The 17,837-nt window shown below is 50.8% G+C and overlaps 2 protein-coding genes across 6 annotated transcripts in view; one reads left to right on the top strand and one right to left on the bottom strand.

The window, feature by feature from the left end:
- Window positions 1-497: 497 nt before the first annotated feature.
- On the top strand, window positions 498-14,453 carry MPPE1 (metallophosphoesterase 1). Of its 3 annotated transcripts, XM_019986669.2 has the most exons (12): window positions 498-779; window positions 1,124-1,186; window positions 3,322-3,438; window positions 7,531-7,913; window positions 8,336-8,444; window positions 10,411-10,514; window positions 11,060-11,134; window positions 11,800-11,908; window positions 12,021-12,086; window positions 12,177-12,299; window positions 12,787-12,927; window positions 13,844-14,453. In XM_019986669.2, the coding sequence occupies exons 4-12, from the start codon at window positions 7,624-7,626 to the stop codon at window positions 14,024-14,026; spliced, it is 1,200 nt and encodes a 399-aa protein (XP_019842228.2). In that variant the 5' UTR covers window positions 498-779; window positions 1,124-1,186; window positions 3,322-3,438; window positions 7,531-7,623; the 3' UTR covers window positions 14,027-14,453. The 3 variants fall into 3 exon arrangements, with proteins under 3 accessions (XP_019842228.2, XP_019842229.2, XP_019842230.1); XM_019986670.2 differs by lacking the exon at window positions 3,322-3,438; XM_019986671.2 differs by lacking the exon at window positions 12,021-12,086.
- Window positions 12,918-17,837, bottom strand: part of GNAL (G protein subunit alpha L) — a 79,745-nt gene continuing 74,825 nt past the window's right edge. For 2 of the 3 annotated variants that reach the window (XM_019986668.2, XM_070778961.1), the window contains 2 exons: window positions 16,874-16,941; window positions 12,918-16,474 (listed from right to left, as the gene is read on the bottom strand). In XM_019986668.2, coding sequence (XP_019842227.2) covers window positions 16,328-16,474; window positions 16,874-16,941 — 215 coding nt within the window. In that variant the 3' untranslated portion in view covers window positions 12,918-16,327. The remainder of the gene's footprint in view (window positions 16,475-16,873; window positions 16,942-17,837) is intronic. The other variant, XM_070778960.1, reaches the window with a different exon arrangement.

Below are 17,837 nucleotides of genomic sequence, written 5' to 3'. Positions count from 1 at the left end.
AGTACATTCATTGAGTTCACATTTGAAAATCGGCCCAGACTTGGTTGTTTGGAAGACTCTGAATCACTGCTCTGAGCTTCTGTTTGCTTGACATAGTGATGCTTGCTCTTGATTTACAGGGTCATTTTGCGGATTATTTGAAGTCATGATGTGTGAGCATTTTGACAAAGGAGAACATGGCCAGCTTTACTGTTATAAAAAATTTAAGAAGGAAAACCCCAGATAAACAGCGACTGTGATGTCGTTTCACTTGTCCCGCATCTGTTTCTTGAAAGCGCTGAGCCACACAGACCACGCAGAAAGCTGCCGAGTGCCAGAGCCGAGAGGAAGCCCGGGAGCTGCGGAGGTTTCGCAGCCACTCCTGCGCCGGGTGCAGCCTCGTGCGCCGGAAGCCCAGGTCCTCCCGCGCGCCCCGCCCCCGTGCCTCTACACCCCGCCCCATGTCCCATACTCCCTGTCTCTGAGCTCCCCGCCCCTGCGCCCCGCCTTCCCGCTCCCCAGCGGCTCTCGGGCCCCGCCCCGCGCGCCAGCAGCCAGACGCCTGCAGCTTGCGGGTCCGGATCCGAGCGAGAGTGTCGCCGTGGTCAGGTCTCGGCACTTGGAGGCCGAGTGAAGGAGGCGCACCGAGCGCGCGGTGGAGCCCGCGATCCGAGGTCGGCGCGGGGCTGGGCCTCCGGGACCCCGGGTCTGCCCATCGGCCCGGGGAGCAGGTTGCGCGCCGCGCTTTTGTGCTTCCGTTCGTTGCTGTTCCGGCTCTGCGAGCTGCGGCCCCCACGCAGGTTAGTCAGTGCATGAAATATTCTGCTCCCGGTGATGGACGGCAGCTACTACTCCTTGAGTGTTGGGCCACACAGAACGGTGTTGTATATGCGCTTTTTATGCAAATATTTAACTTAAGTAACTGTTCTTGACCAGTCACGTAATGTGGGTCATCAGCTGTTAGATTATCAGCGCATTTTACTTCCCTCCTGGTTCAGGCTCCTCGGTGTCCGGGGTGGGGGGGGCGGGCGGGGGGGGCGGGTGGCAGCCGCTGTGCCCTCCAGAAAGTGATGCATTTTCCGCTTTAGTAATACTTGACGAAAGATTATTCAGCCATAAAACACACGTTTGTATTTTATTTCAGGTAAAGGCGCTCTGATTTGGGGAAGCACAAGTCGACCTTTAAACGAGTTTCATTCTTTAAAAGGTGAGAAAATGAAAAAGAAAAAAAGAAATGAGAAAAATGACTCAGTGATATTCCCTAAATCCAACTTCTGGAGACTTTTCCTTTTTTTAAATATATAAGTAGTGAATTTAAATCAGAAAGAAAGCCTTTGTTATAGGATATTGTTAACTTATAGGCTCCTCTGTGTGCATGCGTTTGTCTTCTTTTAAAAAAAATTGTGCAACACCTCCATCAGTTCAGTTCAGTTGCTCGGTGGTGTCTGACTCTTTGCGGCCCCATGGACTGCAGCGTGCCAGGCCTCTCTGTCCATCACCAACTCCCGGAGCTTACTCAAACTCATGTCCATTGAGTCAATGATGCCATCTAACCGGCCATCTCATCCTCTATGCTCCCCTTCTTCTCCCACCTTCAATTTTTCCCAGCATCAGGGTCTTTTCAAAGGAGTCGGTTCTTCCCATCAGGTAGCCAAAGTATTGGAGTTTCAGCTTCAACGTCAGTCCTTCCAGTGAATATTCAGGACTGATTTCCTTTAGGATGGACTGGTTGGATCTCCTTGCAGTCCAGGGGACTCTCAAGAGTCTTCCCCAACACCACAGTTCAAAGGCATCAATTCTTTGGTGCTCAGCTTTCTTTATAGTCCAACTCTTACATCCATACATGACTACTGGAAAAACCATAGCTTTGACTAGATGGACCTTTGTTGGCAAAGTAATGTCTCTGCTTTTTAATATACTGTCTAGGTTGGTCATAACTTTTCTTCTAAGGAGCAAGCGTCTTTTAATTTCATGGCTGGAGTCACCATCTGTAGTGATTTGGAGCCCCAAAAATAAAGTGTCTTACTGTTTCCACCATTTGCCCATCTATTTGCCATGAAATGATAGGACCAGATGCCATGATCTTACTTTTCTGAATGTTTTAAGCCAACTTTTTCACTCTCCTCTTTCACTTTCATCAAGAGGCTCTTTAGCTCTTCGCTTTCTGCCATAAGGGTGGTGTCATCTGCATATCTGAGGTTATTGATATTTCTCCTTGCAATCTTGATTCCAGCTTGTACTTCGTTTAGTCCAGCATTTTTCATGATGTACTCTGCATATAAATAAGGGTGACAATATACAGCTTTGAAATACTCACTTCTAGATTTGGAACCAGTCCATTGTTCCATGTCCAGTTCTAACTGTTGCTTCTTGGCCTGCATACAGATTTCTCAAGAGGCAGATCAGGTGGTCTGGTATCTCCTAAGTTTTACCATTTTTAAGTGTACAGTTCAGTGGCTTTTAGTACATTCACATTGTTCTGCAACCATTACTCCATCCATTTCCAGAGCTTTTTCCTCTTCCCAGATAGAAACTCCACATCCATTAAGTAATAACTCTCCGTCCTCCCCATCCCGTGCCCTGGCATCCACTGTCCCACTTCTGTATCTATGGGACTGACTGCTGTAGGGCCCTCATGTACCTGGCCCTCATGAAGCGTTTGTTGTTTGTGACTGGCTTATTTCTCTCAGCATACTATCCTCAGGGCTCATCCACGTTATGGTCTGGGTCAGAATTTCTTTCCTTTTTTAAGGGCTGAATGATACTCCATTAATGATTACAAGTTTATGCAACATTTTGTTTATCCATGATTCGTCTGTCACTGGACCCTTGGGTAGCTTCCACATTTTGGCTCTTGTGAACTGTGCTACTGTGAACATGGGGTAAACATATCTGAGTCTCTGCTTTCAGGACATGTGCGTGTCTTAAGAGTTATTACTTAATGGATGTGGAGTTTCCATCTGGAAATGGATGGAGGTGATGTTTGCAGAACGATGTGAATATACTGAAAGCCACTGTGTACCCAGAAGTGTGTTTGCTGAATCATATGGTAGTTCTACTTGTAATTTTTTTGGGGAGCCACCATACTGTTTTCCCAGTAGTGGGAGCCTGTATGGCAGCCTGTATGGCTCTCCTGCTGGGTTAAATTTGATGAGCTTAGTAAAACTGACAAATTGAACATGGAGACAGAAAAGAATAACATTTTATTAATTTTGCCTTTTGAGCCCAAACCTGCTAACTCAAAGGAAACCTAATATTGACAGAATGATTTATCATTTATCACGAGAAGGCAACACACAGAATATAGCCTTTATCCTAACCTCCCTCTTCCTCCTTTTACAGACGTGATACAGATGGATAAGCACGTCTTTTCCACATGTTTGTCAAGTAGACAGGAGGGGTCAGTGGCATCTGGGCCCAGGCAGCTCTGAGGAGGGACCAGACATCCCCACCAACCAGGTTAGTCTAGAAAAGGACATATTTTCTCTGCATTCGTCTCTGAGCGCCTGGACGTAAAGGGGATGGTAGTACTTCGTGGTTAAGTAACACAGTAGTGGCTGTGTTACAGAAGGGGGACCCTTCACAGGCCTGAGGATGGGCTCTTATCTAACACTCAGAAGTGAATTGTCTGAGGAGACAGTAAGAGTCAGGCTTATGCCCTGAGGCTGTGATGAAGGCTGATGAAGCAGATACTGATGAAGCAGATACTGATGAAGCAGAAGGCTTTACTGGGAAGGGTCACCTGGCGGGAGGACAGTGGAGTCAGGGAACCCAGGAGACCTGCTCCGCCGTGTGCTCCCAGTCTCAGGGTTTATGGTGATGGGTTGGTTTTCTGGGTCATCAGTGGACAGTCACCTTGTTTGGCCCATGTTAAGTCCAATTCCCGACGCTGAGGGCATCTCAGACAAGGCTCATCTCAGCTCAAGGGCTTCTGGGAGGTTGGAATGTATTATGGGCTGGCATCTCCTCCCTCCTTTTGGCCCCTCCCAAATTCTTCCTTATCCTTATCGGTACCTTCTGTTGTGAGATAATTCATACAGGTGGTCACTGTTCTGCCTGGCCAGGTGGGCAGCTTCAGTTATTGGTTCCTGAACCTCTGTGAGGATCTTACGTCATTGGTTTTGTTACGTACGAGGTTTACTTTCAGTGAGTCAAGGATCTGGGGCTTCAGGTGTGAAACGTGAGAAGCGCTATGCAGTGAATGGTGGAAAAGTGGGGTCAGCCCTGCGGCCACAGCTCCTAGGCCCTCCGGTCACTGGCCTTTCCCTGGACCCGCTGGTTCCTCTTACCAAGCTGGAGGGACTCCCTTAGGGTGTGAGCCTGACTCTTATCTCATTCTGATAAGCCTGCCTCATGGGAATGAAATAAAATTCATATTTGATGGCAAGATGAGGAAAACCTCAAAATAAAAATTTTCTCTGCCCATTTGGGCCTCCTCCCCGCTTTAGTGCACACTCTGCACCTGCACTGACCAGCCCTCCTGAGAGACTGGGCTTCCTTCGCCTCCTTTAGGGGGCCTGGTGACCCACCACCCACCAGTTGTACGTGCAGGTCTGCATTGTTCAAACTGTCAATGAGACATTTGATGCATGACCCCTTGCTTAGAAGCAAAAGACTGACTCCCAGGCTGGCTCCAATAAAATTCTCCATTTCTTTCTTGGACGAACTGTTGGTTAATTTTCCCATCAACAATAGAAAGTCTTTTTTTTTTTTTTAAAAAAAAAAAAACACTTTTGTGAACATTCCGTCAGTGTCTGAAGCAGCAGTGGGGTGTGGGTGCTGTGACCCTGTGAGGCCCAGGGGGTCAGAGACTCACTGAGGACCCCAAGCGGAGCTGCAGTCAGTTCTCACAGGTCAGTGCAGCTCTCTCTGTGTGGTGGAGGGTGAAGCACGAAGAGGACTTGAAGACCGCTCGGTCTTGCTCTTTCCAGCACTGAAGGCCGCAGGGCAGTGACTGGGCATCCATGGCCACAGGTTCCTTCCAGCTGGGCCAGGAGGTGGTGAGGCTGACTGTAAGCTCCGTGAGAGCAGGGAGCTGTCAGAAGCAGCTGTGGTGGGAGTGACGTCCGAGCCCCTAGTGTGGGGTTTGGAGTTGAGCCCAGCCCCGTTCTACTACCCCATCAGCCCTGGAAACACTGCCTTCACTTCAGAAGGTGAAGAGGGTGAGCTGTGGCTGATGTTGAAGACCGTGAGGGGAACTCGACTTTGATGGAAAATACAGTGAGTTTTGGAAGGAGGAAGAGCCGTTTCCAGGATTTGAGGAAAAGGAATTCTGTTGGAAGGATTCTGTGTCAGAAGTTGTCAAATATGGTTTCACTCTTATGGGGAGTTCTGTGTATTTTTCAGTGATCACACTGTAGCAGGGTCACGTGGCCTTAGGGTGTTCTTGAAAAGACATGTCTCAGTACCAGCAGGCTGGCCTACTGCCCCTCCCTCCTTTTCTCCCTCCTTTCCTCTAGGTCCTCTGGCTGAAGGGCTCTTTATGGAGGAGAGAACAGGGAGCCTGGGGAAGGGCAGGGCCCTGGGCCCTTATCTAAGCTGACAGCGGTGGGTGGTGCCCAGTGGTAAACCCTGTGTCCTCCTGCTCCTGTCCCCCGACTCCTGTGTCCCCCCCACTCCTGTCCCCCCTACTACTGTGTCCCCCCGTTTCCTGTGTCCCACCCCGCTCTTGTGTCCACTGCCCAGCTGAGCAGCTGGGGTGTCGCCTCTCTGTACTCCAAGGTCTCTGTCCCCACCACGCCTGCCGGGAGCAGGATTCCATGACGGAGCAGTGGGCGTGGAGGAGCCACTCAACTTGTCTTTCAGGCTTCCTCACTGGGAAGCTAGGAAGCATCAGAGCAGAGGCCACAGGGATAGGCTCCCTCCCTCCTAGTTCTTGCGGGACATCAGGTAGTTGCAAGTTTCAGCTGCTGCTGGGCCTTAGCTTTCAGGATTGTAGGATATTCTAGGCCTTTTGAGAGAAGATGGGCAGTGAGAGCAGATGCCTTTCATTTATTTTTTCTTTGCCATGTTTTTTTTTTTAATTAATTTATTTTTTAATTGAGGGATAATTGCTTTACAGAATTTTGTTGTTTTCTGTCAAACCTCAGCATGAATCAGCCATAGATGTACATATATCCCCTCCCTTTTGAACATTCCTTCCATCTCTCTCCCCATCCCACCCCTCTAGGTTGATACAGAGCCTCTGTTTGAGTTTCCTGAGACGTACAGCAAATTCCTGTTGGCTGCCCTGTTTGTTTTTAGGTGAAGTTGTACAGTTTTCTGTGTCTTGGTGGTTGTGTGTTATGAGCACTGCTGTGGAGCAATCTGGGCTTTTACTGGTGCAGGGGGACTGTTCTGCAAGCTGGACTTAGCGGAGATTGTTTTAGGCCCTAAAACAATGTGTCCTGGTCCCTTTGGTGTCAACCAGATGCAGGTTCCTAGATCATCCTGGAAAATCGCCTCCTCCAGAAAGGGTTTTCTGCATTTATTGGCTCAGTTAGGACCCATGGTCAGTGTCTCCACAGCCCACCCCTCCCCCACCCCCAGGCTTCTGGGGCGTCTCCCGTGTCTGAGCTCTCTGTGGCCCCCAGGTCACCACGTGCAGGATCCTTGTCTTGACCATCAGTGTAGGACCCTTCCATGGAGGACTGGCTCTCGGAGGCCCCCTTGTGTTGGCCTTCACTTCAGATGTGTCAAAAGTGGATACAAAGCTCATCTACAATGAAGGCGAATCTTAATGTTTGAAAGGCTCCTGAAGAGAAACCACTGCACATGAATGTTTCATGAAGGAGGGTCACCCAGAGTGTAAGGCTGATGTGCAGGTGAAAAATCATGTTTGTGGACATGTGTGTAATCCTAACACAGAATTCATGGCTGTGGCTCTGTCCAACCCCGACTCTGAGCCAGCGAGGGGGCACCTCGCCTGTGAACATCCACTTCTTTTGTGGAAAACCTGTGTAGAGAAGTGGTGAATTCACACCAAAGGCAACACCCTAGAGGGGCCTACATATAGCCTGTTGATTTTTGTGGAGGTGGGTGGTGGGGAATCCTGGAATTGGCACTTACTTGTTAATTGTTGACTTTTCCTGTTTTTTTTCTCTGACCTTAACAAACACCTTTTCATCAAATGAGTTTTGTCGTGCAGTCCTGTCTGACTCTGCGACCTTGTGGACTGTAGCCTGCAAGGCTCCTCTATCCATGGAATTCTCTAGGCAAGAATACTAGAGTGGGTTGTGATTCCCTTCTCCAGGGGATCTTCCCAATCCAGGGATGGAACCCAGGTCTCTTGCATTGCAGGTGGAGTCTTTACCGTCTGAGCCACCAGGGAAACCAAATGTCATTAAAATAGTGATGAAACTGTCATCTTGTTGGGAGAACCATTCTAATAGCTCCTCTGGCCCTTGCAGATGTAGAGACCTCGTATGGAGCCATGACAGGTTGTCCTTGTGAAAGTACAGGGCAGTGGGTCTGGGAAGGTTACAGGCTCTGGAAGTCATTGGTTCTTAGTGGTGGTGCCTGACGGTGGCTCCTCAAGGGAGACACATAACCTGGTCCTTCTCTTCCCTGCAGGTACACAGCGGAGACGCGGACACCACCACACCGGGCCAGAAGCCTGGCTTCCTCGTGGAAAGTCTCTGGCTGCCAGCACCCCTGGGCAGGGATATGGCCTCAAGCCAGCTAGGGGCCAGGGGGCAGTGCCTCCGTTTGCTGAAGACAAGGGGCTTCTTGCTGCTGAAGCTCTCGGCTGCCATCTTGGCCGTGCTTCTCTTCTGTGAATTTCTGATCTACTACCTCGTTATCTTCCGGTGCAGCTGGCCCGAGCTGAAAACCCCTGAAGGTGCCGGCACCCTTGGGGCCCCCAAGGCCCCTGAGCCTGTGCTCAGGGCCATGTTCTTGGCTGACACCCACCTGCTTGGGGCCGTAAGAGGCCACTGGCTGGACAAATTACGGAGGTAAGTTGGGCCAAATTCAGTTTTCTGCAGGTCTGTAGGCCTCTTCCCACAGGTGGGGTCTCACGGTCCCCCATGTATTTCTGTCTCCACCACCTCAAGGGCTCGTGGGCACTGGGTCACTTCCACCCTTTGACCTTTGTGGGTGACGCCACCAGAGGGTTGATGGGGGCACCTCTTGCCCCGGTGGCCCTGTCTCTGACCCCTTTTGTCACCCTGGCTGCACTTGTGCCTCCCTGAATAAGCCTTCACTCCTGGGGTGGGTGGAGCGTCCTAGGGCACCGGGACATCCCAGGGCGGGGGTTGGGGAGGCCAGACAGATGAAGGCAGGGCTACTGTATTTCCTCTCAGAGCTTTAAACCCCGGGAGGTGTGAGGTAGACAAGAACCGGAACACACCACCCCTCCTTTCCTCTTGGCCTCCAGGGAGTGGCAGATGGAGCGAGCCTTCCAGACAGCGGTATGGCTGCTGCAGCCGGAAGTTGTCTTCATCCTGGGGGACATCTTTGATGAGGGGAAGTGGAGCTCCCCCGAGGTGGGCATGCGCCCCAATGCCTGGGGCTGCACTGAGGTTCAGGGAGCCCAGAGCGTGCGGAGTCCTGGCGCTTGGCGCTGGGGCTCCAGTGTCCACAGTCGTAGGCTCCATGTCCCCGCCAGTTCTGGGTCCTGTTTATGTAAGAGAAGTCTGTGAAGGTTGGCAGATGCTTCCCACGACCCTCTCGGAAGGGAAGGTCCGCAGGAGGGAAGCGTCTGGGTCGTCCCCAGAGTTCAGGATGCATGCTGAAGTGTGGTTTAACACTTATGAGGCTGGGCTGCCTATGAGGTCATGGTCTTCTTCTAAGGGAGGTGGGGGGTTGCTGGTGGGAGGTCTCTCTGCCCTCAGGGGTGAGACCAGGTGCTGTGAGCTTTCCAGGAACCAGAGGGCAAGGCTCTTCTCACCTTGGCTGGCAGAACGCTTGGCTTACTGCATTCTTGGGATTAATGGGGGAAAGAAAAGCACCATTCTTGCTGCTTAGTTAAAAATGTTCAGTCACTGATGGTTTGAAAAGTGAAAGTGAAAGTTGCTCAGTCATGTCTGACTCTTTGCAACCCCATGGACTATACAGTCATGAAATTCTCCAGGCCACAATACTGGAGTGGGTTGCCTTTCCCTTCTCCAGGGGATCTTCTCAACCCAGGGATTGAACCCAGGTCTCCCACATTGCAGGCAGATTCTTTACCAGCTGAGCCACAAAGGAAGCCCAAGAACACTGGAGTGGGTAGCCTATCCCTTCTCCAGTGGATCTTCCCAACCCAGGAATTGAACACGGTCTCCTTCATTGCAGGTGGATTCTTTACCAGCTGAGCTATCAGGGAAGCCTGATAGTTTTGGAAGATACTTGAAAAAAAATTTCAATTAATTTTAAAAAATATCTTCCAGATGGTTTTGGAAGATATTTTTTTAAAATTAATTGAAATTTACTGGGACACTTCAAATGGTGTACAAAGAAAGTCCAGATCTGATGGGAACCCGTTTGTGGGGTTGCAGTGTTGGTTGTTGTTCTTCCATCACTAAGTTTTGCCTGACTCTCTGCGACCCATGGACTGCAGCACATTATGTTTCCCTGTCCTTCACCATCTCCCACAGTTTGATCAAACTCATGTCCATTGAGTCGGTGATGCCATCCAACCATCTCATCCTCTGTTGCCCCCTTCTCCTTCTGCCCCGAGTCATTGGTTTCATCTAGTCCAGAACTAATTGTGAAACCATGGAAACGCTGTGTGTAAAAAGCAACTGGTTGTAGAGTGAGCTTGGATATAAATGCTGCTTTAGAAAATTAAGGGGAACATGTTATATTTTTCTAATTTTATGTTATTCTAACTCTAAGTATTATTTGTTAAAGTCTTTGTAAAGTACTGAAGGAATCTGTCCAGTTTATTTCCATAGGTTGGGCCAAATTTAAGACTTTAGGACAAATTTGACTACTGTTCAGCTAGGTATCATCCAGCCTAGCGTGTTTGTCCAGTTTTTTAGGCTTAATAAAAATAAGGACTGAAACATCATCTCAGGCTTAAATAGTAAAGTCAGAAAAGCCTGGAAAGACCTTTTGGTTTCTCTCTTTCCCACACATCTTGTCGGTCCCCAGCCCCCTACCCAGCCCCAGGGAGCATAACCCTGAGGGAGGCACTGGTCCTCATTCCAGGGGGGCCCACCCTGAGCTGGATGTTTCTGCAGCCATTTTTAGGACATGTCCTGATCTGAGGGGATCCTCAGCCTGGGGTTCATGCGTGGCTGTCAGGCGACATTGAAGTAGCGGGTGTGTGAAGAGGATGGTTTGGGGAGATAAACTGTTTCATCAAACTTGGCACCAGGTTAAATACTTAGGTTAGCCTTGGGAAAAGAATGGTAGAAATACTGCACATTGGCTTTATGGACGTCTCATCCCGGCAAGGAGTGACCTTCCCACCCTACAACCTGACAGGGTGGTTCCCTGGGCTGAACTGTGTGCTTCTCTCTGCAGGCCTGGGCGGACGATGTGGGGCGCTTCTGGAAGGTGTTCCGACACCCGCCCCACGTGCAGCTGCGGGCCGTGGCTGGCAACCACGACATCGGCTTCCACTACCAGTGAGTGGTCAGCGGAGGCGCCTTCCCCCTGCCCAGCCCAGGGGGGCCTTGCCTGTGGGGTCAGGTTCTGGGGGCTCCTGCACATCACTCACCAGCCCTACCACCTAGCTGAATGTGCCTCAGAGTGGTTCTCACTTGAACTTAATGTTTTGTGACCAGTTTTCTTTGGGAATCAGAAAACAAGACGGTTTGGGCTTTAATAGCTGATGTTTACATGGCGCCGGCCTGTTGTGAGCACAGCGCTTCCATACATTCAATCTCTTTCTTTACCTGTTTTTTTTATTGCTTTACCCACTCTACCAGTGAGGGAGCTGGAGCTCTGGGGATGAAGTTGATCACCCTGGGCCCCAGACTTCGGACTCTAGGCCCCAGGTTGGACAGTGGTGGCAGCACCCTGCTTACCCAGGGCAAGTGGGAGCTCAGAACCAACATGCTGGTTGGGCCTTCAGGTCCTGGATGTTATTTTTCCTGTGTTCTTGATAATTCTTAGGATGTTTTAAGAATGACTTGTTCTGAAAAACATTTCTTTTCACAATTGAATGTAGGATGGACACATACAGAATAAAACGATTTGAGAAAGTTTTCAACCCTGAAAGGCTGTTTTCTTGGAAAGGAATTAAGTGAGTATTATCTGTGAATTCTTAACGAAGACCCCTAGAATGTGACTTAAAGTGTAAACACAATGATTGTCTTCCAGATCATGGGGTTAATCGACTCCTGGCTTCTGAATTCTTTAGACGCCAGGCACCTCTTTGTGGCCAGTGGACATGTGTGCAGGACACGATGGCACATTTAACGGGTCTGTGACGATGTCCCTGAGGGAGGAGGTGCCAGGGCACCTCAGCTGGCCTGATGTCATCTGGGTTTGGGCTCCTTGGCCCAGTTAGCTTTGCAGGCCCCTCTCCCCGCCTACCCCCCACCCCCACCCCACCCGGTCTGCTTAGGCTCTGCTCTGATGTCTTATTCCACGTCACCCCCACAGGAAGCCAGGGCTGTGGGTGGCTGTCATCTCCCCACTTTACATCCCAGGCCCAGGGACACAAGGTCAGGTGCTGAGTGTAGTGGTCACCTGGGGCCTCTTACTAGTTCAGGGTGGAAAAGCCTTTCCTGTCTTGGATTTGACTCCCAGAGATGCTGTCTTGTCCTCTTAGCATCATCTGCACCTGCATGCACAGTGCAACAGGACTGGAATCTCTTCTCTGTGGGGTGCAGCTTCCGGGTCCCAGAGCACAGGGGCCCACAGACAGCACCAGTGCCCATGGCTTGACCTCCTGTCTCTCCGCAGTTTCGTGATGGTCAACAGTGTTGCACTGGAAGGGGACGGCTGTGACATCTGCTCCAGGGCAGAGGCTGAGCTCCTGGAAATCTCTCACTGGCTGAACTGCTCTCGGGAGGTAAGACACCCCTCAACCCCTGCCCCACTCTAGGAGCACGGCCATCCCCGCTTCCCCCTCCCTCCCACCATCCAGTGTCCAGTGAGTGAAGAGCCTGGCCTCTGACCTGTAGGAGCATAGCCCCCGTGGGTGTGGAGACAGGCAGCGGCTGCCGGCCTCGGCCCCCATCCTGCTACAGGTGAGGGGAGGGACCCCACTCGGTGGCCTGCGAGTGTGTGGGGGAAGCGCTGGGTCTCACGGTCCCCTGACCCCTCTCTGGTCTCGACAGCACTTCCCGCTTTACCGGAGAAATGATGCCAACTGCTCCGGGGAGGACGCAGCACCCCCTGACGAGAAGTACACCCCCTTCAAGGAGCGCTATGACGTGCTGTCCTGGGAGGTCTCGCGGAAGGTGTGCGGGGATGTGGGGATGCAGGGATGCAGGGTGGGGCAGGTGGCGCTTACACAGGTGTTTCATCTTCCGCCCTAGGAAACCCACTCCTAAGATCTGAGTGATGATAGTCTCAGCTCTTGTTTATTCTGTTTCCCACCAACATGTATCCAGGACAGTGAATGAAACTAAAGAGTAGAGTCTTAAAACTTAATTAGAATGTCCTTCCTAAATATATACACACCAATATTTATATACTGTATGGTGTATATAATATATAAAACAAAATATACATTTGTGAAATGGATTTATTAAAATATTTATAAAAAAGAAAATATAATAATTAAAACCATACAATCTGGGATGGAAAAATAGATTCTCCCTGAGAGCCTGGGCTTACTTTTGACGGAGTCTGAAAAGACTGAATGACTTGAGGGCGGAGGGAGCTGCTGGGGGTGTGTGTGTCCCAGGCCCCGGCGACCTCTCACTGCCTCCACTCCCACCACAGCTGCTGTGGTGGCTGCGGCCGCGCCTGATCCTCAGCGGCCACACGCACAGCGCCTGCGAGGTCCAGCACAGGGCAGGCGTCCTGGAGGTCAGTGTGCCATCTTTCAGTTGGAGGAACAGAAACAACCCCAGTTTCATCATGGTATGTGAATGTTTATTTTCGTCTCAAAGCTTCCACAGTATTTAAATCAGCACAGTGATCACCTACTGAATTGCAGCATGAATTGCCGCAATCTGTGAAAACATACAGAAGCTGTAACCACACCCCTCCCAGCACACCCAGCAGTGTGAACCCCTCTCTTGGGGACAGTTGTTTCTGGTGGGGTGGTGAGGGGACCATCTCACAGTGTCTCGTCCGGCAAGGACAGCAGTGCCCCGGGAGCTCTGCCTTCTATTTTCTAAGGAGACAGGGTCATCCTGTCTTATTTTCCACACACGCCTATTTGTGCTGACAGACAGATGCTGCAGGTCTTGCACGTTTGTCAGGGACGTTAGTGACGACCTAAAGCTTCAGCTCCTTTCTTTGAGCCCTAAGTCCATGTCCAGGTTATAGTGCTTTCATATCAGGAGTTTTTACTTAATAACAGGATGGGGAAAACCTTCTGCTTTCAAATTCACAGTAAATGAATGTTCCCCACTGTCATTCCACACAGCAAAAATGTCTACCAAAAAAAAAAAAAAAAGTCCATTGAAATGCCCCCCACACATGCATTTCTAGGTGATAGGTTGCTTACTTCAGCATCAAGTGGCATGAAAAACAGCCGTGTCCTGTTTTTTCCTGGATGACCACTGATCTAAGTCTCCAGGCCTTTCTGAATCCTCTCCTGCATGGCCTCTGGGTTTAGAGGACCTCCCCACCCTGTATTAGGTGCTCGATTCAGTGCAGGATTAGCTCCCGGGCCATGTGCACTCAGCCCCCGAGACCCAGCATGTGGGATGGGGGCAGTGTGGCCTGCAGTGTCCTTGGTCTCAGTTTCATCGGGCCCAGCGGCTCACTCCCTTGGTCTTGTCTGCGGGTTGGTGCCATCCATGCAGTGATGGTCTTGCTTTCTCCCCAGGGCAGCATCACGCCCATGGACTACGCCCTTGCCAAGTGCTACCTGCCGTGTGAGGACATGGTTCTGACCACGTACTGTGTGGCAGCTGGGTGCCTCATGCTCATCACGTTAATCCCCACTGGGCTTGTGTCTGCACCTTTTCATTTTGGTCAGAGGGTGCTCAGAAAATTTAAGACCATGTGAGTAGCAGCAGACTTTTGCTCTTAGCAGTAGTGTCCCAAAGCCGAAGAAAATAAACTTTGGGGGGTGCTCATGGACATTGAGACTACAGTGGGCCATGAGCACCGCTCCTGGGTTCCGGATCACTTGTGTCAGGCCCTGCAGGATCAGTGCTGTTCCCAAGCTGCAAAAATGGGACCTGTCTCTATATCGGGTCTGTTTGCTTGTTTATCAAGTGTGTGTGTTATCAGAGACTCTGTACAGTGTGCAGAAGCTGCGTGTGATCACTGGCATGCAGTGGACAGCCTCCCTTCCCCAGGACTCTTCCCCAGGACAGAGGGCCAGCTGTACGCATATGTGGGGTCTGCGTCTGTCCTCCTGTGAATGTTCTCAAGTTTCTGTTTTATAAAGTCGTGTGCTTAAAATAAAATACAGATGGTACAAGCAAGAATATATTGTTCTCACAGACTTCTTTATTTCTGTGCTAAATTAATGGAATCAGATTTTTAGATGAGTGTAATTTCCTCTCCAAGCTGTTAAATCTGAATTGAATGCCTGTCAGTAGAAAGTCGAAAAAATGGACCAGGAAGAGGCTTTTGGTATTTAAAATAAATATGCCGTGGTAATTTTAAGCCTCATATAATCTGTGTGTGTGTGTGTTTTAGAGAATCTAGCTCTTCAATCAGACTTATCTAAATAGGAAGTTTAGTTACAGGGGAATTGTTGAATTATAATTCATATAAAAATACAGTTTTATTCTTTTGGGTATATATTGGGGCTGTAGCTCTTAAGATTCTCTTCATGTTGTACTGTGAAAATGCAATGGAAACTGAAGATTGTTTCCCCTTTGTAAGTCTCTGTTCATCTGAGTTTAATGGAACGATCAAGGATGGCAGGAGCCCAAATTCAGTGATAATGATTCAAAATATGTGATGGTGCACTGTATGTAAAGCTGTCATCCTTTATTTCATGGAAAACTAGCGTGTAAATGTGGATGAGTTTACAAAAGATAGTAAGATGCTGCTTTAGAGAGTAAACTTTAAAACATTAAAGACCATAAAGACGAAATGGAAGTTAATGTCGGCATCCATGTTGTTAGGATATGACCTCAGACAGTTTAACAGGTTATCCTTGACCTGAGAGCACCAGCCTCAGGGTGGTGGACAGATGAGGCTGGCTTTTGAGGTCTTGTGCTCGATGGCGCTCACAAGGCTGCATTTGCTGATCTTTCAGGGTTGAGGAACAGCTGTATTCGTGTTTCAAATAAAGGTTTTGTTGTGTTTCTTCTTCAAAAGGCAAATCAAAGTCTGTCCTTTGACTCCCCCCAGGCCAGACACAGCCTGAAACCCTTGTATTTTCCTTGCTATTTATGATGGGACCTGTGCTCAAGGAAGTAGTTCAGAAACTTTGACTAAGGGAACAGGTGGCCTTGAAAAAGTCTTTAAATAGCCAGATAATGGAGAAACATGTTTTTTGGATAGAAACATGTCCCTGGTTCCCTGAAAGAGGCTTGTGGGCATGGCATTCTGTGAGAGGTGGAGGATTACTGTGTGTCACTTACAAATATTTATATAAACGTATATACACATATCTATTGATCAATGAGTATTATAAAGAGTACCAGCCTAATAAACCCCTAAACTCTACATACACCATTTGTTCTCTTCCTCAAAGCAAGTGCAGTGATGAGGATGACTGTTCAGCACAACAGAAACGCGTTTCTTTACAGGGACAGCCACAGTCAAGGCACAAAGATCTATAGGGATTTTCCTTGAGTAGTTAGTTATCAAAATAATATTACATCTTGTGGTCTGTACAGTGTAATAAACCAGCAATAAAACAGCAACAGGAAGAACCTATTAAAGGAGGCTCTGCCACAGCAGTGGAGTCTGGGGGACCACAGTGGATGGGACTCATGTGAACTGGAGGAACGTGGCCCCAGTGAGTGGGGGCTTTCTGCTGACACGTGGAAGGTCAAGGGGCTCCAGCAACAATGCTGAAGTTGGCCTCCCCTGGGGACGGAACTGAACCCCACTGCGGCTCAGGGTCTCCCCTGAGTCGGGGGCCCATCCGGTCAGAAAGGCAATCCTCAGTCAGGCCTGAGCTAGTGTGTCTCCCCATCTTCCAACTTCTCCACGAGTCAGGGGCCCCTACCCCTACACAGACCAGGGTTTGGGGAGGAGTGAGGGGACAGAGGTGGCTGGGGGCCCGGTGGTAATGAGAGCCCCGCAGACAGCCCCAGGGCGGATGAACAGGACTCCTTGAGTTGTGCCTGGCGAGCCTGGGATGGGCGGGGCGGGGGCGGGGCAGCGGGGGGCGGGGGGCTCACAGGAGCTCGTACTGCTTGAGGTGCATCCGCTGGATGATGTCCCTGCAGTCGTTGAAGACGCGGCGGATGTTCTCCGTGTCCACGGCGCACGTGAAGTGAGGGTAGCAGTAGTGCTTGCCGTCGCCGGTGGCCGTGCTGATGCGCTGTGAGGACACGGCCGTCAGCTCCGGGGTGGGGGGCGGGGATAGGGGGTGTCTGCCAGGGTTGAGCCCCCCAGAACCCACTTTCTATGCAAATTTGAAATCAGCTCAGAATACAAAGTTTCTTTTCAAAATGAGGACATTTAAACCTGAGTGGGTCTGTTTCTCTGTGACCCCTGAGCCGAGGGGGAGTAAACGCCCCCCTGCCCCGTCCCTTTGGGAAAAGGCGACACGCGGATGGGTAGCTGTCTCGGGGTCGCCCCGGGGCCTGCGCCCTGACCGGCGCTGCTGACAAGCTGTGTGACCCCAGGTCGTAAGTCAACCTCTCGGAGCCGTAGGAGGTTGAGCGCAGAGCCGCGCGGGCCGAGGTGGTGGGAAGGCAGAGGGCGGGGAAGTGCTCACCAGGAACAGGTCCCGGATGAAGAATTTCGCCCTCGTGACTTTGGGGTCTTCTCCTGCATCCGGCGTCGCTGTAGGAGATGAAAGGAGTTTTTATTTAAGAGCCATGAAACGAATACAGCTCGACGGAGGGCGTAAGAGGCGGAGGGCCTTCGGCCATGCAGCCGAAATCTTCCTTCCTCCTCCCAGGTAATTTTGATTTTAGCAGTGGTTGGCGTCTGCTGCTGGGAGACGACGTCCACTCACATCAGATGAAATGTCTCACTGACGGGGAGCCCCGCCCCCCGACCGCTTGCACGCCCGGGTCATCCTTAGGCCTCATGCTGAGACCTTCCCATGAAACATGCTGACCAGACAGGGTGAGGGGAGCAGGAGGCTGGTTCCCCGGATAGGTCAGAGTAGGCCCTGCCTGTGAGGTGGACGGCGACGCCACCACACGGCAGGCAGCGTGGGGCCTTGGTGCAGCCTGTGGGCAGCTGCTCCCGGGCCTAGGGAGCCCCCGCCAGGCTGGCTGAAGTTGGTGCAGAGACCTAGACAGGTTTCTTCCCTTCTAACTGAAGTCTCTGGGAAAGCCCCCTTCATTCTGCTTCATCCCATTTGGGACTAAACCATGAGGAGTGGGGTTATTGTGCTCTAAGCAAACCCCTCCTTGCAGACTCTGGGGGCGGGATGGGGGGTGGCCTAGGAAACTCAAAACCCAGAAGCAGCCCCTGAAAGGGAGCGCGAATCCTCCAAGGTTTGCCGGGTGGGACCTTCTAGGCTGCAGCACTGACGGCCTCCTGGGACGGTTGGTTGCCTGATGAAGTCACCATGCTGTGGCCAGAGTCATCGCTGGGAACAGAGGCCTCAACATGGTGCCGGCAGCGGGTGGCTCAGGACAGAGGCCTGGCTAGGGCCGCTCAGACAGTGGCTCCCTCTCAGTCTGTGCGGGTCAGTGGGCAGGTCCACGCAGACCGACCCACACAAG

The sequence above is a fragment of the Bos indicus genome, chromosome 24 (assembly GCF_029378745.1).
Source record: "Bos indicus isolate NIAB-ARS_2022 breed Sahiwal x Tharparkar chromosome 24, NIAB-ARS_B.indTharparkar_mat_pri_1.0, whole genome shotgun sequence".
NCBI classification, from domain to species: Eukaryota; Metazoa; Chordata; class Mammalia; order Artiodactyla; family Bovidae; genus Bos; species Bos indicus.
This window is presented reverse-complemented; position numbering and strand designations above follow the sequence as displayed.